The 26013-nt window shown below is 35.3% G+C and overlaps 1 protein-coding gene across 1 annotated transcript in view; it reads right to left on the bottom strand.

Annotated features, from left to right (window-relative positions):
* NAALADL2 (N-acetylated alpha-linked acidic dipeptidase like 2) overlaps positions 1 to 26013 on the bottom strand; it is a 756112-nt gene that overhangs the window by 220582 nt on the left and 509517 nt on the right. The window contains exon 8 of the mRNA XM_082721031.1: positions 7017 to 7163. Within this exon, the coding sequence (XP_082577157.1) occupies positions 7017 to 7163 (147 nt within the window). The remainder of the gene's footprint in view (positions 1 to 7016; positions 7164 to 26013) is intronic.

Raw genomic sequence — 26013 nt, 5'->3', positions numbered from 1 at the left:
GCATATCATATCAGCTGAGGAAACACAAGTGTGTAAAAATTCAGAAAGGATCTACTATGATGAGCTTCAAGGAGGCCTGGGCATTGATCTTTGTGTTCTAAAGGAGTGGAAATTGTCAATGAATTCTACAAGTTGATTAAGTGGAAGCCAGTTAAGAGAACCTCTACCATACTTTCTTTACTTGATTATTTATATGTCTGAGTCCTAATCTAGACTGTGACCACTTCACAAGAAGGAGAGCAGGATTTTATTCATCTCTGAATTTCTAACATAGCATTGGATTAGCTTAATTAGTTAATTAGCATTAACTTAGCAAGGACTTAGTAACTGCTGGCTAAATAAATGAATGAGTTTGATTTAGCAAATATCTGAATATATCACATTTAAGTCACCCTCTATTCTTAACTTAAATATTGCCAAACTTACAACATGGTTGGTCTGCCATTACTCCGTGTAAGCACTATTACTAAAATTATAAAAACATCCTTATAAAAACAAACTTCCTCATAACAGGGATGATCACAAGACAATCCCTAAAAATATCATTACAGCTAAAATACAGTACATTTATAATATATTTAGATCTAATAGTGGTAGGCATTTGGAACCAATGTTCTTACTTAGAATTCCAAGCAAGGCCAGCTGCGAGGGGCAATCTGTCCTCCTTGCAGCCATTCCTAAATATTAGGCAACTTGAAGTATGATCTTTTGAATTATCCATTTGGGTCTTAAGAGTTCCTTCATTCTTTGTTTTTTTCAATATCTGTCTCATATTTCAATTTCTTGTGTTTACTCCTCAGGCTCCTGGAAGCATATAGCAACTTTAATAGCACTTCCTCTGTGACAGGCATTTCATATACTGTACAATCAAAGCTTTTCAAGTCTGCTCTATAACTGTTGATTTGTTGATTGGGATTTAACCTTCTCTTCTAAAAGAAGGCTTCTCAAAAGTGGAATTCTTTGTAGAGTCACAGTTTATGAGAGTGTTATATTCCCTACTCCATGCTGTTTGTCAATGGCAATGGGATGGCCATACCCAGAGCAGCACTGGAAAATACACACATAGGTTTATATGGCATCTCAGCTCAGATTCTTGAAAAAGAGCAACATTGAACACCTTGTCGCACATAAAGGATGAGGTAGCTAGTTTAACCAAGGCCATGTCCCCAAATCAGCATTTCTCCATTGTGATCAGAGGCCTTCGGGACTCCCTGAGATCGACACTCTTTTCATAACTATAATGACATTACATACCTTCATGCTTTCATTTTCTCTCTCTATCCACAAATGTACAAGTTGCACAAAGCTCATCAATATGGTTTTAGATTCCACACTGAAACCAACCATTAGAAAACATACTTCTCAAGTCTCAGTGTAGTATCAAAGAAAAATACTTGCCATTATATGAAAAGACTGTCACACCAGACTTCCTTCATCCATTTCAACCAAGACAACATATAACAACAGATTAAAGTGTAGAAACACATATGAGAATCCTGCTATGCCATATAATCTCACAATAAAGAGATTTGTTAAAAGGTAAAATAATGCCACTCTTCTAATTTATAGTTTCTTGTCTTGGGAGATATAATCCTCTTTCATAAAAATAAGTTATTTATATTAATTTGTAGAAGGTTTATTATTGATTTTTAAATGAATGAATATATATATATTTTTCTCAGTTTTAATTCCTAATGTAGTAAATCTTTATACATATTAGCCACATAAACAAAACCTTCTTTGTTTATTTTCAATACTTCAAAACTTCTTTGAAGTTTTCAATACTTTTAGAGGGTAAGTAGGTTTTTAGAACAAAATGTTTAAGAATCTCTGCCCTAAATGAATTCTCTGATCTGAAAATAATAATACCATATCATTTGATTGACACTGAAAGCACTCTACACAAAATAAATTACAAAGAAAAGTAATGAGCTAGAGAAAACTCTAAAGAACACCTTTCCATTCCATTTCCAATTTTCATGAAGTAGAAAGGTAAAAATCTTGTTTTTTAAGTGACTACGTAAGTTTCATAGCTATCTATGAAACAGATTCTACCAGACACTGCAAAAATATCAGAACAACTTATGCATAGGTACACACAAATATTTGGTTCCTTAATCCAAGAGCTTGCTTCCCCCGCCCCCTTAGAGATAGAGAGGTGGGGAAAGGGGCAAAGAGAGAGAGAGAGAATCTTAAGCAGGCTCTAGGCTCTACACCCAGTTCAGAGCCCATAATGAAATCTTACAATCCTGAGACCATGACCTGAGCCCAAATCAAAAGTTAGCCACTTAACCGAATGAGCCACCCAGGAACTCCTCCTTAAGTCAAGAGCTTTTAATTGACTTTTGAACTGTTATTACCTGTTAACACAACAGTGCCAGTGACTAAGTTCCAAACAGAAAATGTAATGGAAGAATTATCACTAAGTAAAATAAAATATTCTTCTACTTACAGAATAAAATATGAAGAATTAACTATGAGTTACTTTGCTCCAAAATGTGTGTACATGTATTGTAGTGTTGTATCTGTATTGTTCCTGTGCAAATTGATTATTTTTATATGATAAAATTACCTTAATGTTAATGTCCATATATATACCCAAATACTCATGCTGTTATATATCAGTTTAAGGATCAAAATTGATATCAGAGCCATCTAACTAAAAAGAATAAGTTTTAAACACCTATGCTACTTGGTTTTCAGTTGTTGGGTTACTGAATGATGTTGAAACAATTATGCCAAAACCTTGACTGTATAAAAGCTATAATATCTCTTTATCTCATTATCATTTAAATGTTAAAAGCTCCATTATAGAGGTAAATTGGGTTCAAAAAAGAATGTTTCAAGCAGAAGAGCAAAAAATATAAGGTTAAACAGCGTGAGGAACCAGAGCTTCAATTTGTGATAGAGAGCTTACTAGGGCATGGATTGATCTTCTGATATACTAAGAAAGCCAGACCCTCTGACATGCCCTATGGAGAGTAAATATACTGATCTGGAACAAAAATTACATGAAACAGCTGTTAAGTGACAGAAGAAATGTGCATCGGACCAGCAGCCTGTCATAAATATTGCACTCTTAATCAGAAAGCATCTGTCTTTTCATTTCCTTTTCAGCAATCTCTGCATTGTATTTAATCTGTGCAGAATGCTTCTCCTAACAGGTGCAACAATGTTTACAAATTAAAAACCTTATTTAAATGAAACTTACAACTAGAGACATTTCAATTAACAGGGCAATGCTTTATGAGAAGGAACAATTCTAGCATTTGGCAAAGCCATACATTGCTTTGCATTTGTGAAATTTAATTATTGAAAAATTTGAGTATAGACAACAAGAAAAACTAAAGATGAAATACGCCTCATGCAATCTTATTCAATATATAAGCACCCAGGGAAAATGTACTGGTGGAAATATGGAACCATGAAATATTAGGGATGGATATTATAAAATGTCATGTTTCACAAAAAATAATTTTTTAAAGATTTTATTTATTTATTTTACAGACAGAGATCACAAGTAAGCAGAGAGGCAGGCAGAGAGAGAGGAGGAAGCAGGTTCACTGCTGAGCAGAGAGCCTGATGCGGGGCTCGAGCCCAGGACCCTGGGATCATGACCTGAGCCAAAGGCAAAGGCTTTAACCTGCTGAGCCACTCAAGCGCCCCACAAAAAATAATTTTAGAATAATATCCCCTATGTCCATTAAAATTGGTGTCTGAGGCACTAGTTTCTTTTCCTACAGTTTTTCCCCCCCTTTATCATTCACTTGTTGAAACTGACTATAATAGATCCATAATCAATCTGTTGGAGAAAAAAAAATGAGCAAAAACACTGAAGTTTAGGATCCAAATAAAATTTAAATAAATAACGTCTCCCCAAATACAAACATAATAATAAAATTAGCTCATTTAGAATACATACAATTTATAAAGTGAAAAGTACTATAGAATTATCTACTTTGGACTCTTTTACTCAAAATGAGGGTGGTGATAATGAACCTACTTCCTACAAGAACTATGGGGCAATGCAGGCAACGCAAGTCTCGGAAAACGTGGCCTATTAGATTGTTTTGTTTCATTTCCCAATTTGTGATAGCAACAGGCATTGAAGAAATATTCTTCTTAACTGTACTCTAGGACAAACAACATGCAGACTCTTTAATAAAGAACATGGCAAGCTGGTGAGTAATGCACAATTTAGCCAATTCTTTCCATGGGGGAAAAATGTTTCCAAACATCCAGTTTTTCACCAAAGCTCAAAGCAAACAGAATATATCTGTGAACTGAATTTTGCCCAAGTTGCAACCTTTAGTGTAATAGCTGAGGACATGGGCTTACTGATAAACAGATCCAAATCAACTTCTATCTTGACTACTTATTAGTTTTATGACCTTGGATAAGTTACTTGATTTTAAGCTTCATTTCATCCTCAGCAAAAAATCATTAACAATAATATTTAACTCATAATGATATTGTAAATATTCAGTAAGATGAAATAAAAAATTTTAGTACATCAAGTACTCAATAAGTGGTAGATATTTTATAAATTATATGCATAATGTGTGTAATATGTAACTATAAATACACATACATTATATTTTTAAATCTAATTTCAAATTCATGAAAAAGATTAATTTCCTCCCTGCTTTACTGACTGACATAGGGTAAATATTCTTTATATGATTGATAAAGTCTGTCAATATTTATAATTCCTCTCAATGTATACAAATGTTTACTATAGGTTAATGCAGAAAGCAAAGGTTATTATCTGTTCTTGGAAGAATTTGCTACACAAAATTATCTCACATGAAGCATTTATATTTTGCAAAGGACAAACGCATAAAATTTTTTCCACACTAAAGCATTATAAACAAGGTCATTTGTTATAAAGCATAAGGGATTCTCTTTTAATTGTCTTTTTAGAGACAAATACAATAAAAAACAATTTTCTTGATGGGAATTGGACATTTGGGGTACAATTTGGAAAAAAAAAAAAAAAAAAAAAACAACTGATCAGCTCTTTCAGACTAAGCCAGTTCTCCTGGATTGACTTTAGCCGTAGGAATTTCACAATGGTAACAGCGCCTTCTTGGAACTTAACTATGACCTGTTTCCAAATCTTTCTAATGACCCCTCAGATCCTCTTGGTGATCCTCCTTATATCCCACCTCTTCACCCTTAGAAGCTTGTTTTCCCTAATAATTAACAAGCTCCTCTTTTCCACTAATGTGTTGTTGTCTAAAAAGTTCAGAGATTTTTCCATTATTATGTTGAACCTACAATCAGATAATAATACCTGTGATGATAGCTGGAGTTGATAGAGGCCTTATTATGTGCTCAATATTAGCTAAATCCTTTCCATGTACATCTCATTTAATCTCACCAGGGCTCTAAGGAGTAGATTCCTTAAGTATACCAAGTATACCAAAATAAGTCTGAAAGAGGTTAACCCATTTGCCTCATAAGTACCAGAGTTAAGAGTTAAGTATAGACCCATTCCTAAGGCTATACTATACTGTCTGTCTAAATTCTTGACTTAAGATTCAACCATGGTGAAATAGACATGGATGGAATAAAAGCTGTCATTCAATATGTTCACATGACAGGAGCTAGATGGGCTGAAATAGGAGGACAGTGAAGAAATATTAAAAGATATCCAGCAGGAAAATTCAAAATGAGCTATTGTTTTTTGTTTGTTTGCTTGTTTTGGATTTTATTTATGTATTTGGCAAACAGAGATCACAAGTAGGCAGGGGTGAGGGGGAAGCAGGCTCCCTGCTGAGCAGAGAGCCCACTGCAGGGTTTGATCCCAGGACCCTGCGAGCATGACCGGAGCCAAAGGCAGATGCTTAACCCACTGAGCCACCCAAGCGCTCTAAGCTACTATCTTAATACATTGATTTCATTAAAGTGTTTATAGTGAGCTTGGTAAAAGACAAGCTGCCTCTACGCATGGATCCCATTTTTACACAACAACAGCATATGAAAATACAATTTAAAAAAAAGATAAATTATAGTGATAACTTTTCCATTACCCAAGAAATCACCTCATTACAATAGGATTCACCCAGAGTTTCTCCCTCCATGAATTTAAGTCATTCGTGACCATTAGCTGTTTACAGAGGAACTCAGGGATGAGTGTGGGAGTGGTGCTGAGAAACAAACCAAAATATCACTAAAGCTATCAGCAATTAAGAAACCGCACACCTGAAGTTGTGCCTATAAAAATGTAATTTAAACCCGACTTTTCAGGACCATCTATAGTTGAAGAACAAAGCAGGCTTAATTCTATTTTCCAGCCTCTATTTATGTTTGTTAATATCATAATTACCTCAAGCAGGCCACCCAGCATTCAAATAGCTCCCAATAAAGCATGCACAACTTGTGAAAGGTAAAATATTCCAATAGGTTTAGAATTACAGAGAAACAGTTTTCTGCATCATAATTCTGAGGAAGGTCAAAAGGTTTGAAGTTCAACAAATGGATGAACACAGACTTAGTTGAGGTAAATCAGGATTCTGTGATAATCTTTGGCGAAAAAACCTCCTCTCCTCACAAAAAAGTAGTATCCTTTTGGGCAGGCAAACTACTGACAAACTTCGGGTAGCTAATCCACAAGACTCACATTAATATACAATACGTGAAACGCATTTTCCCTTGGGCAAGGAGAGAAGAATCTATTGCCCATGTCATCTGTTTCTGTGAATACTGAAGATTACAATTATGTTTTGATGTTAATCCAACTACTGCAAATTTCTTGTTGCGAAGCACACTGTGAAAATGTGAGTGACAGTATAAATCTTTTTAAAATTGAATTCAATACTATTGAAAAGAGCTGATGTTTTCAAATACTGTTATAAAGCCTCTGAACAACAAGAATAACTCTCTAAATGAAGCAGCCTCCTATAGTGACCTACTTGGTAAGAAAGACAAATAGCCAGGATAAAATCAAATTCTGCATGTCTGCTAAATAGTGTGTATGGGTTTGTGTATTTTGCATTTTTAGAAACAATCACCTCTAATGCTTTGATGTCCTCAAAGGCAAACTGCACGGTGGGAACTCCAAGATGGTTGATGAAATAATCAGCATCACCTTGTATCTGTACGGAACTGACGTTAGTTTCTTGGCAGTTAGCTCTTCTGGAACAGTTGAAATGATTTTTCTGAAAAAACATAATTTAAATTGTTAGCATACACTATGCTTCTTGGGACACCCCAAAATCAGTGCTACTCAAAATACAGTCCATAGATCAGCTGCATCGATGTTATTCAAGAACCTGCTGGAAATATAAATGCTTAGGCTACCCCCTTGTCCTCTGGAATGGGAATAGGAACCTTTAGGGATGGAGCTCAGGAACCTACATTGTGACATTTCCCTATGGTTCTGATGTTCACTAAACTGTGACTAGCACTGGACCAAATCAAACTCTGCTTGCTGTTGGTGCTTCAAAACCATTTTTATCATAGCTTTACTATGAACTTCAATGATTCTTTAATTTGAAATATTTTTAAATGCTGTTGAGTCCCTAAAAAGCTTAGGGTTTTGTTTTTTTATTTTAATTTTTCAGAAAATTTAAAAGATGACTTTGTAGGTTATAATTCTATTCTTAGATTTTTTTTTTTTTGAAAACCACAGAAGGAATTTTCTTCATTTATTCTTAAAAGTATATTCCCTCAAGTCTTAAGTTTGAACTTTTAGGAAAAATACCAAGCTCAGAACTCATAATCATGAGAAAAGTAAGACATTAGCAGTGAGAACAACACATCTCACATCAAGCAGAAAGTATATATTCAAGACATATTTGTCATTGTATCAAGACATTGACTCTTCAACACCCCCCCTCCAAGTTTCTTTGGCATGGTATAATTTCAAAAATACTTTTAAGTATAACGGATCAAAAGATATGGAAATTATAGTCCAGTACTTAAAAAGTAAATTGTTGCAATTTTTTCAACTATAGCGCTAGATTTTTCCAACGTATAACAATGTTTCTGTATCTATCCAATTTTTTTGGAGGACCTGATAGATCTTTGCAATGAAGTTAAAATCAATTAAAATGGAAGGCCTTTGTGAAAGTTTATAAACAAGACAAGGTTTCAGTTTAATGTTACTTATATATATGTGGAGTAAAGCATAAAAACCTAAAATTTGTATAATGAGCCCCACCAATTTGCTTCTTTTGAAAGTCTGATTTTCTGAAAAGAGAGTCAATTCTCTTTCACTTCCTGATATACTCCTGGGGCAAATTCCTGAAGGTTTTAGATCAACCTGGGACAGTTTTGGCAAGGTTTTAATATTCTCTCAAAAGAGCTACATTTAAATACGAGATTATGAAAAAGGAAGAAAGTACTTTGTATCATGTACAAAATTCCAAGTACTTTTGACAGATCCAGCTGTTGAGAATTGAGAACTTTAAAGGGATTTGTTCAGCCAGACTAGAGTTTTTTCCTAATTGAATGTGAATGCCTTTGTCAGGCAAGATATTAACAGGTGTCCCGTCACTGGAGTCTCACACACAGCCGGCTTCACTCACTCACGTTCACTGAATGGTGCCCGGATGCATTTGAATTTGAATTTGTGAAACCTAGACTGTTACACTCTTTAATGTTTTTAATAAGGATTTGATAGAATCTAGTCTTTTTCTCTCCCCAGATGCTTAGTCAACAAAATTAAAAATCATTTTAACAAGTGATTTACATGTTTCCCCTTACTTATATCTGAGACATGTATCCTGCTCAACATCAGTGAAAATACATGTTTGGCTTTCATTTCTTTATTGTTATGGTGTTGTTTTTTGTTTTTATTTATTTTTTGGGGGGGATTTGTTTGTTTGTTTGGCTTTCATTTCCTTTTGTATATATAATTCTTAATATCCACTCCCAATACCTGCCATACTGCTGTTATTCCTTAGATTTCTGTCAGAGAAATTTCCTTAGAATTTTTTTTTCTCAACAGAAGAATAGCATGGATTAAAAGGAAACAATTCTAAATTCCACAATATGTGTCTCTGAAGGAATTAAATAAAAAAAAAATAAATGTAAAACTTAAGTCTAATATTTTTTTAAGATTTTTTTTTTTTTTTTTTTTTTTTTGAGAGAGAGAGAGAAAGTGAGTGAGAGAGAGAGAGCATGAGCTGGGGAAAGGGGCAGAGAGAGGGAGAAGCAGACTCCCCACTGAGGCAGGGAGCTTGACTCCAGGGACTCTGGGCTTGATCCCAGGAATCTGGGATCATGACCTGAGGTGAAGGCAGATGCTTAATTGACTGAGCTACCCAAGTGCCCCTTAAATGTAGTATTTGATCTTATTTTTATTCAGACATTATTGCTATATAATAGCCTCCCTCTTATAATAAGTATGGTTCCCATATATGCAAGTTGCTAAAACAACTCACATGATCCCACTGCAATCAATTCTTGCATTCTTTTTTGCTCTACAAATTTCACAAAGCACACTTCTTGTTTTGTCTCCGCCTTTTACCAGCCCAGAACATTTTTTTTTTTAAGCCATTACAGATACCCTTGCCTCTCTGTACTTGTCATGGCTAAACCCATTGAATAGCTTTACTGTTTTTACTGCATTCCATTTCTGTGATTCCTTCTAGCTACATCATTGCTTACATGTTCTCCGTTTTCAGCCAAATCAAAAGGGCAATATCCAGCCTTCAAGATTTCATTCCCTAAAATACTTCCATATTCTTTTCCCTACTCTGGCTTGCTTTACTTCACCCATTTATTAACAAATCTTTCTTTTTTCTAAAGGTGTGTATTACCACCTCTGTCATCTATAAAAAAACTTATTTTGTAAACCAAACAAGATGTCAACAGAATGAGCACTATTAAGAATTTCTTTTCAGGGACACCTGGGTGGCTCAGTGGGTTAAAGCCTCTGCCTTTGGCTCAGGTCATGATCCCAAGGTCCTGGGATAGAGCCCTTCATTGGGCTCTCTGCTCAGCAGGGACCCTGCTTCCTCTTCTCTCTCTGCCTGCCTTTCTGCCTTCTTGTGATCTCTGTCAAATAAATAAATAAAATCTTAAAAAAAAAAAAAAAGAATTGCTTTTCAATTATATTTTGACAGCTGAGATCTATTAAAGCACATCTATGGTGCTAAATCTTGACTACATGCAGAGGGAGAATAGAGTGCAGAAAAATAGTATTGTTTGGCCCAGATGGCTGGAACCTATAGCTGGAACTACTTGGCTAGTGAGCCTTCGGTCAAGATGAAGCACAAATGAAGGGTAAAAGCTTCAAGAACGCCAACTCAAAATTTGAGGATCAGGGACAACACAATTCCCTGAGGAACCTTCCTAAGGTCTCTTCCTTATCTACGAAGCCCAGCATTTCCCTACAAAGTTCTGTAGAAGACTTATCTCACCAGCTCATACCATTTTTCCTCTCTTTGCTTCTGTCTTTCTCACCACCTTATCCTCTACTGCTATTCTCCTGTGATTTCACCAGTGATGAGGGGAGGAAGTACGGTACCCTCAAGCCTGTGTTCATTTTGTTCCTTTTAGTACTTTTGTTCCTAGCTATTTTCAGAGTAAAATAGGATAAAAAGGAACCCAATTTTCAGATTGAAGTTTTTCCCCAGTCATTTCATCTAGGGATTTCCCTTAAGAGTAGAACATTTCTGGCATAGAAACCCCATTCTCTAAAACTTTTTTATTATTCAGTCCTTTAAAATCCAGGCCGAATTCATTGACCTTAAGTGATTCTAAGGTCATGTAGCCTAACATGAAGTGTTTTCCTACACAACACCTCAGTGGATTATAGTAGATCTACATCAGGTAAGAGATAATGACCTACTCAACCCCTGTGAACACTTATATCTGAGAGGGAAGTAGAAAGAAATGTTAATTTCCTTCACTTTGCTGGAAGTTAGCCACCATGGGAAAGAGAAGGTTGGTAGCAAATTTGTGCAGGTCAATTAATCTTTTAAATTTATTTAAAGGCTGAGTAAATTCAAATTAAGTATTTCATCCAAGGAGTTCAAAATGCTCCATACTTAACATTTGATAACAAGCATTTTTATTACAGTTCATAAAATAAGCAAGTTCAGGCAATGACTGTGTTTATGTCACTTGTTTAATTTCCCACCACAAGTCTATTGAAGATCTCAAATGTAATCACCATCTCAATCCGAAAGCTGCATGCCCTTTGCAAGTATACTCTTAGGCTGAAAAGCAAAACCTTATAGTAAATGGTCACATAAGTGAAATACAAAGAAATTAAGTCAACGTTTACCTTAATTGAATAGTGATACCAAGGCACATTGACAGATTTCTAAAATATTTAAAAATATGTTTAATAATTCAAACATTTTATCTTTCCCACACTCTGCTTTCCCCTGCAGACTTAAATATTCACTGTATATTTGTAAGAAATCTAAAGTGATTACTTATTCAAATAGCAAGTGTAAGATTCCAAATAAAAGTACCACATGCTATACACTATAATAAAGTTAAATCACTTTCTTTTCATTTCAGTAATGTTTTGTAACTTTAGTTGTGTAGAAACAATTTATCTCCCTGGTTTTCCTGAATTCCACAATATAGTAATGTTCTAATTGTGATGGGTATTTTTTTTAAATGCCTATGGGTATTTTTAAAAAATGATTTCTCATTATAGGTACTGAGATGGTTAATTTTATGTGTCAATTTGATTGGCCCACTAGGTACTCAGATCTTTGGTCAAACATTATCCTGGGTAGGTCAATGAGGGTGTTTTCAGATGAGATTGACATTTAAATTGATAGACTGACTAAAGCAGATTACTCTCCCTAATGTGGCTAAGGCTTACTTGCCTTAGTTTAAGATCCTGAATAGAACAAAAAGGCAGATCATCCCTTCTAAGAAGGAACTGCCTCTGTCTGACTTTAGCTGGGACACAGGTCTTCTTTCTTGAGATTCAGCTGAAGCACATCATTTGTTCTGAGCATCAAACCTGCTGTTTGAAGGACTGGAACTCACACCATGGGCTCTCTGGGTTTGTTCTTTCTGGGACTGCATGGGTCTTTATTTTTATTTTTTCAAGAATTTATTTATTTACTTCAGAGAGAGAATGAGTGCACGAGAGCATGGGAAGGGGAGGGGGAAAGACTGAAGCAGACTCACACTAAGGACAGAACTCTAAGTAGGGCTTGATCCCACAACCTCAATCAAGATCATGACCTGATCCAAAACTAAGAGTCAAACTCTCAACTGACTCAACCACCCAGGTACCCCTTTCCCCCTTTTTAAAGCACATTATAATCACTGTATGTGGTTGTAACCCATTATATGTAATGAGCCATGTATCTTTGGCATTTCTTCAATGTTTATTTAGTTACTATGTGCGCACATCATAAGTTCCTTACTTATTTTGGATGTATTTTTATACAGGTACCTCAACTTCCTATCTATCCCCAGTTCCTTATAATGTATTACAGATCTCCTTTAGTAATCTTTGAGTGGAAACAGGAAGTTATACTTACTGATTCACTTTAACATTTTAAACTGGAAACTTATTTAAGTTATCCATAACACCAGCATCTGATAATGGAGTTTCTTATACATAGAATATATTTTCAAATGGTAAACATTTTTTTAAAAAATCAATAAATATCTTGCCATGCATTTATTAAAGATTAAATTGAGTATGGATAAAACCCAGCTTTTTATCTTTTTAAATTTTTTTTAAAGTGGAAATTTTCAACCTTATAAGATGGGATTTTCAAAATCTCTAGTATCTTAATGTTTCTGCAAAGGTTTAATCACCTACTTACAGAGTATTAAAAAAGTATTTTATCCCCCTAGTATATACCAATAGAATTGCCAAAGTAAAAACAGTCTAATTCTCATCTCATTCTATCCATTTTTAAAACTTTGATCTTGTACCCAAATATGGAGAAATGTTACATTATATTTGAAAAACTCAAATTACATTCAAAATACATTTATGCACTAATTAATGTCTTAAGAAGCACTCTGTAACCGTGAAGATTAAAAAGTGAAGATATTTGCCCTTCTTCTTACTCTAACTCCATCTCCTGCCCAGCCCTATGTCTACTCTATTCCCCTTCCTCTTCCCTGATTAATTTAAGATTCCTGACCAATAGGCATATGATAATAGATAACTGATTGCTTTCTTCTTCTTCTTCTTTTTTTTTCTCTCCACTTAAGGCTTTTATGTAACAATAAAAACAGGTGTGTTATTTTTAAAACCTTAAAATATCCACATTTCCAACAAACTGTTGGATTTAAATAAAAATCTTGACTAAAATAATAAAATAGTATCTACTCTATGATATCTTATACCACAATATATTCCAGATGAATCCACCTTTTAAGGGTAAATCTAAATCAGAAGTATGGAGGAAACAATGGAAGATAATTTTTAATAATTCTAGCATGGGAGAGATATTTTTGAGTATGAGAACATACCCAGAAGATAAAACAACATTAATTACCCCAATAATATAAACTTAGTTTCCTACATGACAAAAATTGAAAACCTAGGGAAAAAATAGTTACAATTCATTCCCTAGCTAAATGGCCTAGTTTCTTTAATACATAAAATAAAAAACCTGAAAAGCCAATTGAAAAAAAAAAATAGTCAATGAATATGAATTGGCGCTTCACAGAAAAAAAAACTATAAATATGTCTTCTATGCACAAAAAGTATATAAAATGTCTCTTATTTTTACTTTATAAAAAGTATTGGTAAGTTTGATTATGAACTGAGCTGTGAAGGATATGGGAATCCTGGTGCCTCATATTGCTTAGGAGAAAAAAACTTAAAAATTCTATGTAAATCATATCATATCCATATAATGAAGTAATATCCAGCTTATAAAAAGAAGAATGAAGCCACTTATGCATTGGAGATGCAAAATATCTAAGATGCAATTTTTGCTCAGAAAAAAAAATGTGTCTTAAGATTCTATATGTTGTCATTTGTATATATATTAAAAAAAAAAACTATATATGCTCCGGTACAAATGGCATTTGCCTCTGGAGAACAGTACTTATGGGAACAACAGATTTAGGAGGAAGACTTTTCATTGTCTACTTATTTATTAATTTTTTATTTTAAATCTATGACTGAATCATCTGCCAAAAATAAATGTTAAAATTTTCAAATCTCCTCTGAACTATATGCTCTGTGCACCCAATTCCAAGATTCCCAGATTATAAGCTAATCAATTTAAAAATAGCTTTTGTTGGATAGCAGGAAAGAAACAAACCATTTAAGAGCCCTCAGTTCAGAAATGTTAGCATTTTATAAAATGTCTAAGTAGAAAAATGAAGCATTTAAAACCGTATCATGAACAACCGTTTAGTATAAGAAGGTCCATTTAGGATCATCAGATATGTATATGCCATTGGGGAGGGGACAGATAAAAGTAACTGCCACTTGTAACAAGTTCTCCTATAGGAGGACTTAGGATAATAGCATGAGTTCTTTGCTGCGGTAGGGTCACTAAAGTAGGCACTCAAATAACCAGGAGGATACTGGGAGAGAACAGATTGTCAGAGTGATAGGGAAAACTGAAAACAAAATTCCATTCATTTCATAATCATGATCTCCTTGAGGACCATTTTTGTTTACATGGTTTGTGTGTGTTATATTTTCTAGGTAAATATCAAGTTATTATCAAAATATGTTAAATATGGGCCTCTCACTTTCTACAAGGAGACCTTTATACAAGGATTTACCATTTACAAACAAATATCATATTAGATCATAATTCAACCCTGTGAGATGGATAAAACAGTAGTGTTCTGTATACAGGTTAAAAGCTCTGTTGCCCTCTAGGAACATAAGGATAACAGAATCGGGGGCAGGAATTTCTAATTAGATCTTTACATCATTTGCCCCCCCCACCTCTACCTCCAGTCTAATAGTCCCCCTCCCCTCACACTCAACTATGGAAATAAGAAAGGGGTTCCTCCTTTGCATAGAAAAAGCTGGTGGGGCGCCTGGGTGGCTCAGTGGGTTAAGCCACTGCCTTCGGCTCAGGTCATGATCTCAGGGTCCTGGGATTGAGTCCCGCATCGGGCTCTCTGCTCGGCAGGGAGCCTGCTTCCCTCTCTCTCTCTGCCTGCCTCTCCATCTACTTGTGATTTCTCTCTGTCAAATAAATAAAATCTAAAAAAAAAAAAAAAAAAAAAAAAAAGAAAGAAAAAGCTGGTAAGCTGGGTGATGAATCAATTCAATTCAAATTACCTTTGGGTTTAAAGAAAATGGTGACTTAAAAAAATTAGCACATTAAAGAGACTCCATAGATCCCTCTGCCATGTTGGCACTTCTCCAATAGGGTGTGCTGTGGATCGTTCCAATTGCTAAACTTATTTCTTCATGCAATGCAAACTATATATAGAATGACAAGCCCAGGGCCCTTCCAAAAACCATACTCTGATTCTATCTAAATGAAACCATGAGCATATTGAAAAGGTAAAGCGGAACCCTCCCAATTGACCTTTGGCCGACGCACTGGATGATCGCACACTCCCCCCTGGGTACAATTCCTATAGGACCTTTAACGACTGAAAGGATCAAGATATAGATTTTATGTCTTCGTGAAGAATAACAACTCTGGCTTCACAGTGCTGTTGCATGCTGAGCAATTGGCTGACATCACATAACTTCAGCTATTATTTCACCAGCCTTCTTTGAGGTTTGTCTTAAATAGCTTCTCCTGGCCTCACAGGCAATGCTATTTTAAATAAGACAGCATCAGCATTTCTGTGATGTATTCCAGCTGCCAGGCATTAAAAAAATTAACTGAAAAACCTAACTGGTTTTCAATTCAACATTAACTGTCTCAGGCTCCAAATATTTTTAATGAAATATTTAAACAAACTCTACTATAGATGAAACAGCTTAGTAACTTCCTTCCAAAAAAAAAAAAAAAATTAGATGTCTCAAGAAAAGTAAACCTGGAAGCAAGGAAACAGTTGGAGTTATTCTGCATACATTTAGCCTCGTTCAGTGAATAGCAGGAGGAAGTCGGCTGTCCTCTCTATGACCAGGGTTACAGGGCAGTAGTAAATCAGGTGGGTGCTCTCAGGTATTTTAGAGGTAATTCATTTAATTTTAGGAGGGCACAGGGAGAAAAAGCTGAAAAATGCAGACTTGGCAAGCCAAGAGGGCCAAAGGATGTGGATGGCATAGCATCCCACATTACCATTTCAAGGAAGTGCTGAGAGTGAGAAATCGGCCAGAGGAAATAACCCCATCAGCAGTACTAGTCTAACTCTGACAGATGACACCACCCTTGCAGAACCTGAAAGCCCAGCGCCTAAAGAGCTGCTGGCCTAGGGATGGCTCTGCTAGAGTGAGTTCTTCAGGGCTTTGTAGCCATATTGTATCTTAAGGAATACTGTGCAGAGGATGCCCAGGTACTACCCATGACTCACACCACAACACCATCCCCACATGTCAGGTTTCTTTAGACTAGACCTAGGACTATTATCCTGCTCACCAGGAAGTTTATACACATACATCACATATTTAAACTCCATTCTTCTTTGTATTTTTTCTGCCTCTCCCACATGTTTTTTGAGGCCAGAGAATTTGTTTGTCTACCTTTCTATGGACCCCCTTGTGATCAGCACAATAAAATGGGTATGACCAAAGTTTGTAAAAATGAAGTCAATGTGATCATATTAGTGTTTTCCAATGGGAGGGAATGGGAAAGGAGAGGAGAAGAAAAGACCCAACACCGCTGGGGCTAGCCTAGGTTTAGACCTGAAAATGATTGGACTCCGAGTTCTAAAGATTTTGGAAGCTTGAGATTGACTTCAGGTAATTTCACAAGTCATAACCGTACTGGAAAATCAGTCTCTCTCTATCTCTTTATTCCTTGCTGGGCAAAATCTGCTTTAGAGAAAACTATGTAAACTATAAGGTGCTAGAGGAAGTCAGTAAGTATGTACTGACTTCACAGAGAACATGGTGATAAGTAGCTTGAGATAAACAATAAAGAAAAATCTAAGCACGGCCCACGCATAGACGGCAGATGAGAGAGACAATTTTGCACTCTCCCTTCAAAAGTACTGATAGCTCTTTTCAGTAGTATGACTTTAGGCAGTTACTTAACTTCCTGAAGCCTTGAATTTCTCTAATATAAAAAGGAAATGTGTGTACAATATGAAAAGGTTGAGAGGAGTAAATTAAATAATGCGGGCAAAGCACTCAGCACCTAGTCCTCCTTCAAAAGTACTTAGAACCCCACTGTTATTATTACGAATCACCTTTACGGCTGAAATAACTGACGGAACACACACACACACACACACACACACACACACACACATCTTCCTTTTTGACAATTTCTTTCTACCAAATCTGCTTAAAACTATTTTCTCCTGCCTTCTAGGACATGGAATGCTCATATTTAGAAAGTAAATCTTTTCCTGATTATCTAATGCACTTTTTCTCAATGAACTTTGGTGAACTTTGGTTTTAAAGGAGGTTCTTTTCACACTTTTTTGTTTTTCTCCCTTCTCAAATTAATCTATTTGGATTTTATAAAGTATTTCATGTGACAGAATTGCATTTTTTCTTATTTAAATATGCTTACTAAATGCATTGAAAGAGAATTTTTAAAAAAAATATTTTATTTATTCACTGGACAGAGAGAGATCACAAGTACACAGAGAGGCAGGCAGAGAGAGAGGAGGAAGCAGGCTCCCTACTGAGTAGAGAGCCCGATGCGGGGCTCGATCCCAGGACCCTGGGATCACGACCTGAGCTGAAGGCAGAAGCTTAACCCTCTGAGCCACCCAGGTGTCCCTTAAAAGAGAATTTTTAAGTGCTATACAATTATTAAATATGTAAAATATATTGCCCTTTTGGATTTCCACAGAAAATTTTTTTTTTTTTAAATGGGTTAAGACTGTGTAAAAGATGATTTTTTATACCTAAAAAAAAACGATAGGGCATCACTTCATATTTTCTCATCTAGTATCAAGGAAATTTTTTATTAAGATATTTTATTTTTCTTAAATTTTCCTTAGTAAACTATTTTCTAAAGAATAATTCTTAATGCTATGTAGTTACAGTAATTGTTATTGTAGACATTCATATAAAGTCTATATAAAGTCATGACATTTTCTTATTAAAATATCAATTGAAACAAGATAAATGTGATGGGAAAAACACAAGAAAAAAATACCTAAAATAGTATTATAATTAATCACAATAAAAAGTAACAAGCATGGGATGCCTGGGTGTCTCAGTGGGTTAAGCTTCTGCCTTCAGCTCAGGTCATGATCCCAGGGTCCTGGGATAGAGTCCCGCATAGGGCTCCTTGCTCAGCAGGGAGCCTGATTCTCTCTCTCAGCCTCTGCCTGCCACTCTGCCTGCTTGTGTGCACTCTCTCTCTCTCTCTCTGACAATTAAATAAATAAATAAAATCTTTTTTAAAAAAGTAACAAGCAAAACAGTAGGGATCTAGCATAATTTTTAAAAAGAGGCCTTATTTTTCATTTACAGAAGTATAAGAATTATTTTAGAAGACCTAACTTTATCATAGTAATATTTCCATTTCAGCCTTCCTTATTTTTTGATCACTTCAACTATATATATATATATAAACACTTAATTTATATTTAACAAATATGTGTTTCATATCTGTTATGTGCCAGATGCTTTCATATACAATATTTTATTTTATCTTTATAACAATACTTTAGGGAGGAAATAATTATCACTAAGCTGTTTTATTTTTCTTTCTTTATTTTTAGATTTTATTTATTTGACAGAGAGAGAACAAGTAGGCAGAGCAGCAGGGAGAGGGAGAGGGAGAAATAAGCGGCCCACTGAGCAGGGAGCCCTATGCTGCAGGGTTAGATCCCAGGACCCTGGGATCATGATCTGAGCTAAAAGGCAGACACTTAACCAATTGAGCCACCCAGGCACCCCCCCACCCCAAGCTGTTTTAAAGCCTGCATTGCTAAAATAAATTTAAGGAACTATCTGTGGTCATTTAGGTAGTGAGAAGGCCAAAATGTGGGCCACAGTTTCTGTTTCCAAGTCCAATATTCTTGACTCTTTAACACCAACGCTGGGATTCCAAAGAAATTGGGTTTCCCCTTTTCTCCAATTTGGAACTCAAAACACTTAAGACATTGAGGCTACTTTGACAGGAGACTTTGTGTTGGATTTGACATTTTGCAGATAGACACAGAAATCACACAATGACCATTTGTCGTGTCTTCTTGACATCTGCCACCTTAACAACTTGCCTGGATGTGAAATAGTTGCTTCAAACTTGACTCACCAAAGATTTAAATTCTACACTATGCTAAACAAAATGAGCCAGTCACAAAAGAGACAAATCTCATTATATGACTGCTAGTGATTAAAGTATATCCCCCTCAAATCCCTGTGTTGAAGCTTTTACCCCCAAGGTGACTGTATTTGGATATGGGCACAGTGAGGAATTGAAAAAGGTCATAAAGGTAAAACCCTTCCTAGGATCAAGTCCAAAATTGTGACAAATAAATGCTTACTGTTTAAGCCACTCAGTCTATGGTATTTTGTTATAGCATCCCGACCAGATTAATACAATGAAGTATCGAGAGTAGTCAAATACATAGAGACAGAAAGTAAAATGGTAGTGGTCAGGGACTAGAGCAAGGAAAAATCTGGGGAGTTGTTTAGTGGGTAGAGTTTCAATTTTGCAAGATGAAAAAGTTCCTACAGTTGTTTGCAAAACAATGTGAATATACTCAGCACTATTGAACCATATGCTTAAAAAAACACAAAAGTCCATTACACTGGAATTAAAACAAATAAGTAAATACTTTTTAAAAAAGTTAAGATGGGGGAGCCTGGCTAGCTCAGTCGTTAGAGCATGGGACCCTTGAACTTGGGGTCATAAATTTGAGCCCCACGCTGAGTGTAGAGATTACTTAAAAATAACATCTTTTAAAAAAGTTAAGATAGAAAACATTTTAGTATGTACATTTTATTATAATTATTTTTAAATAAACATAAACCAAAGAATAAAGTTATTGATTTCTCTTAAATTATCTCTTTTCCCAGTATTCCTGTTGTCTAAAAATGGTCCTAGCATTCACCCAGTTGCTCACATCAAATCTTTATAACCATTCTTTACTTTTTACCTTCTTTTGCTGCCCCTTACACATGTAGTCTAGAGCTTCTCAGACGTTAGCATGTAAGAAATAACCCAGAGGGCTTATTAAAACACACATTTCTGGGGTCCCATTCCCAGACTTCTGATTCAGCAGGTCTGGGTTGAGTCTCAAAAAGCAAGTACAGGGGTAATAATAATGAGGTACAAGCTAAGAGAATTAAAAGGAATTACTATTATTATAGGTATTTTTTAAATACAGAAAAAAATTGTCAGTTCTTAAAGATCAGAGAAACAAGATGCTTCAGAAATAATACCTTTATTCTGCAGAGTCCATATTCCATTTTTCCAAATTTTTGTTTGTTTATGTTTGGCATTGAGTGAAAAGATGCCAATTTTGAATCGATCAAATGAAATAATTTCATAAAGAAGTCAATGATAGCATTCTACCTGCAGTACAATCTTTATCATTTGGAATCAAAAACATATCTTTTCCTTTTTTTAAACTATTGGTTCTGAGAGCTTGGTTTCTAAAATTTATCATCTTATTATTTAAATACTTTATACAGAATATTGACCTAAATATTCTTCTTATATTTTCATAACATTGTGAAGTAATTAGGGTATTATAGTGATCTGACAATGAGGAAATTGAGATACAGATAGGTAAGCAATTTCCAATGATCTTATAAATGATAAGTAACAGACTCCAGTAAAATTTGACTCCTACTCCAGGTTTTTCTTCCCCCCTTCTTCATGGTCTGTCAAAAGATTTGTTGTTGTTGTTGTTTCAAATCTTCCCCCCTGGTTAAATTTATTTATTTTTTGGTAAATGCTTGTCAAGGAAGAAGCAGAAGATGAGCTGTTATCATTACATATCCTTATGCTGTGCTGTGATGATCCCATTCATAAATTCCAAGATGACCAGCTAACCTGAGCCTGTGCCCTGAGCCCTGAAGTCCATTGCTCTCTGTCTTGGTTGCATCAGAACCTTAAAGATGACTGCCCATAAGTTAAACTAAATTTAAAGAGAGAATTAAGAAAACTTTTTTTCTTTTTTGGAAAGTCAATTCAGCTCAAATCCTAAACATTTAAGAGTAGGTAGAATGTTTCATTAATTATCCTGCAACTCAGAAACAATAATCCTAGCATGATACTAATAACTCCTCTTCCAAATATTAGGAATGAATGGTTAGTTCCAATCTCACAGGTTGTCAACAATATACATGCCAGTAAGTCATCAAGGATTTCTTCTGCTCTCTCAATATATGTGTGCATGTATGCATGTATATACATATGTGTATATATTGCTTATATTTTATAATCATGGCACAATCCACAACAATTTGCTGAATGCCTACTGTCACATATTCTAGAGAATACAAATTTTTAACAAGATGCATACTTTATATTTTCAAGGATCTTGGGATATAGTTGTGTAGGAAATGCTTACCCAATTGATGATTTGGGTGATTTGTACAAAATATTTTTCTCTAAAGGGGACAGTATATTGATTTGAAAATTACTCTTGGGGTGCCTGCCTGGGTCTCAGACGTTAAGCGTCCACCTTCAGCTCAGGTCATGATCCCAGGTTCCTTGGATCAAGCTCCACTTCAGGCTCCCTGCTTGGCGGGAACCCTGCGTCTCCCTCTCCCACTCCCCTGCATGTGTTGTGTCTCTCTCTGTCAAATACATACATAAAATCTTTAAAAAAAAAAAAAAAAAAAGAAAGAAAAGAAAATTACTTTTGGAAATTCACATAAATTTAGTAGAATTGAATAGAGCCTATTGATAAGAAATCTTTGCCAACAGCTAAAAAGGGTGGCAAATAATGCAATAATAGGCACCTACTGCTATCTGAAAGACAGGTAGGAGTTTTAATGGACATTGGTAGCTGCAAAATTCTCTTCGGGTAATGGAGCACTGTGGTGGATAGATACATTATTAACATGATCCTTTTATCAGTTAAACTTGGGTTTCTGTTTCAACTACAGGAAGTCAAACAGTACTATATCATTTCCTTGTTCTGACATGGGACAACAACTTAATGAAAAACATACAACCCCAGACCCCCTCAAAAAAGTTTCAGACTCACCTATAGACTCTCAACCCATAGGAGCTAGACTAGAATTAGAAAATATTTGAGAGCTCCTATTCCTACAGTATCTAGCTTTATGCCAAATTGTATTGCTCCTGAGGCTCTGAGGATGGCTGCAAAAGACTTTTTTACATGTGTGTCATCACATTTCAATTAATGGTGTTCTAATTAGACAAGGACAGTCAATTTAGAAGGTAAATAAAAGTTGATATCAGATAAATTGCATACATTTAAGCTAATTCATATTTTATATGAAATGTTTTGTTACTTAATTTCTCTTTTTTAATTTATTCATTCGAGAGAGAGATGAATAGCACAGAGTACGACTGAGAGGGAGAAGCAGACTGCAGACTCCCTAGGAAGTAGAAAGCCTGATGAGGGCTGGATCCCAGGACTTTGAGATCACAACCTGAGCCAAAGGCAGACGCTTAACTGAGTGAGCCACCCAGGCACCTCACTACTCAATTTCTTTAAGTAGTATTTTCTCCAGGCGCCTGGGTGGCTCAGTGGGTTAAAGCCTCTGCCTTTGGCTCAGGTCATGATCTCAGGGTCCTGGGATCGAGCCCCGCATCGGGCTCTCTGCTCAGCAGGGAGCCTGCTTTCTCCTCTCTCTCTCTGCCTGCCTGTCTGCCTACTTGTGATTTCTGTCTGTCAAATAAATAAATAAAATCTTTAAAAAAAAAAAAAAAGTAGTATTTTCTCTTATGTTAAATATGTAATATACATAATCATTTTGGGTTTTGCTTATTAAATTAATAGGATTATTTAAATGATTTCAGAAGTTGGTAAGCCTATAATAAATTATATTCTTCTACATCATCAATGAAAACAAATTGGTACCAGCCTTTTAGAAAGTCATTTGGCAGGATGTAATACGTACTTGAGAAAAGATATTCTTTGATACAGTGATATTACAGCTAAGATTCTGTCCTATGTGACCCATCTAACAGAACAGAAAAACTATTTACATAAAAATATTTACCATGTCATTTATATTATATTCTACTTTTTGATGAATTACTTTAAGTAGAGAATATTAGAAATAAGCTAAAACCCCTCACCATAATGCTTAAATTCAAACTCACAGTCATTAAACATAATGATCATAAAGGTTAGTTGCATGAAAATGCTTTTGAAAAAATACTGCTAGACTAACCTTTAAAAATGTAAAACCTACAACCCCCACTGCATGACTTTCCCCCTTCTTTAAACTCTCCAAGAGCTTCCTGTTGTACTCAAAACAAAACCTAAACACTGCCCCTGGTTTGCAAAGCCCAGCCTGCTCTGACACCTGGCTACTTCCTCACTTATACCACCCACACCCTTCCTCATCCACCAACATCCCCCACACACAGGACTACTTCATTCCACCATTTAGAATACATGTCCCCTAGGTTTTGCTTGGCCAGCTCCTTCGGGTCTTAATTTAAAGTCTTCTCCTCCCAGAAGGGTTGCTTGATAATCCAATATGAAGTTGTCAGTCACTCCCTCTCTTGTCCCCTTACTTTAATTTTCTGCATAGTACTCATTATCATCTGATAATTTCCTGTTCACTTCTTTATTAATTTGTATGTCATCAGGCTACTCTGCTAGAATGCACACTCCATACACTCCATACAAGCCCAGATACTTACATACTGTTTCTGGTACATAGAAGATGCTTGATGAATATTTCTTGAATGAATGTGAGGAGGTTCTGAATATGCCACAGCAAAAATATGCTACTATGACATAAGAGCTGTTTTGAGCTGAAGGCAATTGAGAAGACACAGACACAAGGAGAACTCTTTGCCCTCTTCCTCTCTGTTTGGAGGAGCCGGATGAAGTCTCCGGAGTATCAGTCCAGAGACAGATGGCACCAGAGGAATCCATATAAAAAACCCTATAAAAGCTTACCATCCCACCATTCCCCGCCATATATTTACCTTCCCAGCTTGCTGCCCCAAAAGCCTAAAACTTTTCCTTTGTCTTACCTCTTTTCTACAAATGTGTTGTTCTTTGTAAAGACCCTATGTAAGCCCAAGTGCTAACTACCCCTTTCAGTTCTCCAAAAATGAGTTCTCTCATTCAATGCACATGTTAATAAATTGTTTTTCTTTTATTAATCTATCTTTTGTTCAGCCTAATTTGTAGGGCTCCAGCCAAAGAACCTAAGAGAGTGAAGCATTTTATTTTTCTCCCTTACAAATAAATTTATTGATATTAATAAGTCTCTTTGAATTTTTTATTTTTTAAAAAGATTCTATTTTTTTATTTGAGATAGAGACAAGCAGAGGCAGTGGCAGCCAGAGAGAGAATCAGGCTCCCCGCTGAGCGAGAAGCCCATGCAGAACTCAATCCCAGAACCCTGGGATCATGACCTGAGCTGAAGACAGACGCTTAACTGACCGAGCCACCCAGGTATCCCAATGAGTCTTTTTTTTTAAACAGAAATATTCTTTCAAAGAAAAATTAGCTATATTTAAAGACAATTTTGCGTGAACCTTTAAATGATTATACTATGAGTCTAATTTTGATGCTACAATACCCAGCCACCCAGCTACCATTACTACTTGGGAATAACTTCTATAATTGAAACACATAGGGTTCACAAGGAAATCAATTTCATTTTAGGTTTGTGCCTTTTTGAAGTAAATAAAATTTCACAATGTCAAACATTTACAAAAACCCAAAGCAACATACAGTTAAGAAATAAATTAGTACAATGTATAAGTACAAGAGCTATATATGGAAAGAAAAGATTAATAGAGATGTAGCTATTTGGGAAGATTTTATGGAGAAGACAAAACTTAATTCAAGGATAGATAGAGGGATTTGACTCAACCAGGAAAATAAAAAGGATCCAGAAACTTTTGGGAAAAATCTTTTTTAGGGAAATTTAAGATATCCTCACCCTTTATAACTTGCTCTTCTAGAACCTTCTAACACTAAATTATCCTACTTTCAATCATTCAGCTTAGAGCCCAAGTTAATACAGGACCACTGGGAAATTCTGAGTCCTCAAATTCTGAGGTAGTATGTAATAATTTATTGATTTTAGTAGCTTGAAAAGCTTGTACTAGTGTGCAGTTGGTCAGGAGATATCTAAAATTTATAGACTGTTTTTATCTTCTGAGTCTATTTATTCAGCATCTGATACATTAAGAAACATATAATGATTTAGATATTTCTGTTTACTTCCTAGGCCTTGCTATACTTGCCAAATACAAACTGAACTATCAGCAAAAGTGGGAGATAATTATTCAGATATAAACATGGACATTTAACAAGATGGCTATAACTTCCTTTTGTATATGGAGTGCTTTGAAACGCCAGAAAGTAAAGTAAAAGGAAAGTTTAAATCTTTAAAGGTAGACTGGATTTGGTGGCATTTGATACAGACCATAAGATTTTTAAATATTGATAAAATATATAATAACCAATCTATCACCAGGAGTATCTCTTAAAGTGCACCTACTTAAAATTAAGTGAGATTATATTGAACTTTATTCCCCCACTGAATTAAGTAATTAATTCCAGGAATTTCTGACAAACTATAGGTACACACTTGAATCCCCACCTGTAAAAATGTTACAAGTCATTATGTTCATCAGTGTATGTCTCTAAATCAATAAAATGGTATAAAAATGCAACATAAGCAAAGAGGAAATTTTAATATATTGTATAATGCATGTTTCACATCTTGTTATACTTTTATTAAACATTCAGCTGCTAGCATAGCACTATAAGGCTGTGCAGCAAGAGCACACATATTAATCGAACATTTCTTTAACAACTTATAAGAAAGAAACATGCAGATTTTGACAGGCACATAATATGGTAAATCTCAGTAAT

This window comes from Mustela nivalis (genome assembly GCF_964662115.1).
Source record: "Mustela nivalis genome assembly, chromosome: 1".
NCBI classification, from domain to species: domain Eukaryota; kingdom Metazoa; phylum Chordata; class Mammalia; order Carnivora; family Mustelidae; genus Mustela; species Mustela nivalis.
This window is presented reverse-complemented; position numbering and strand designations above follow the sequence as displayed.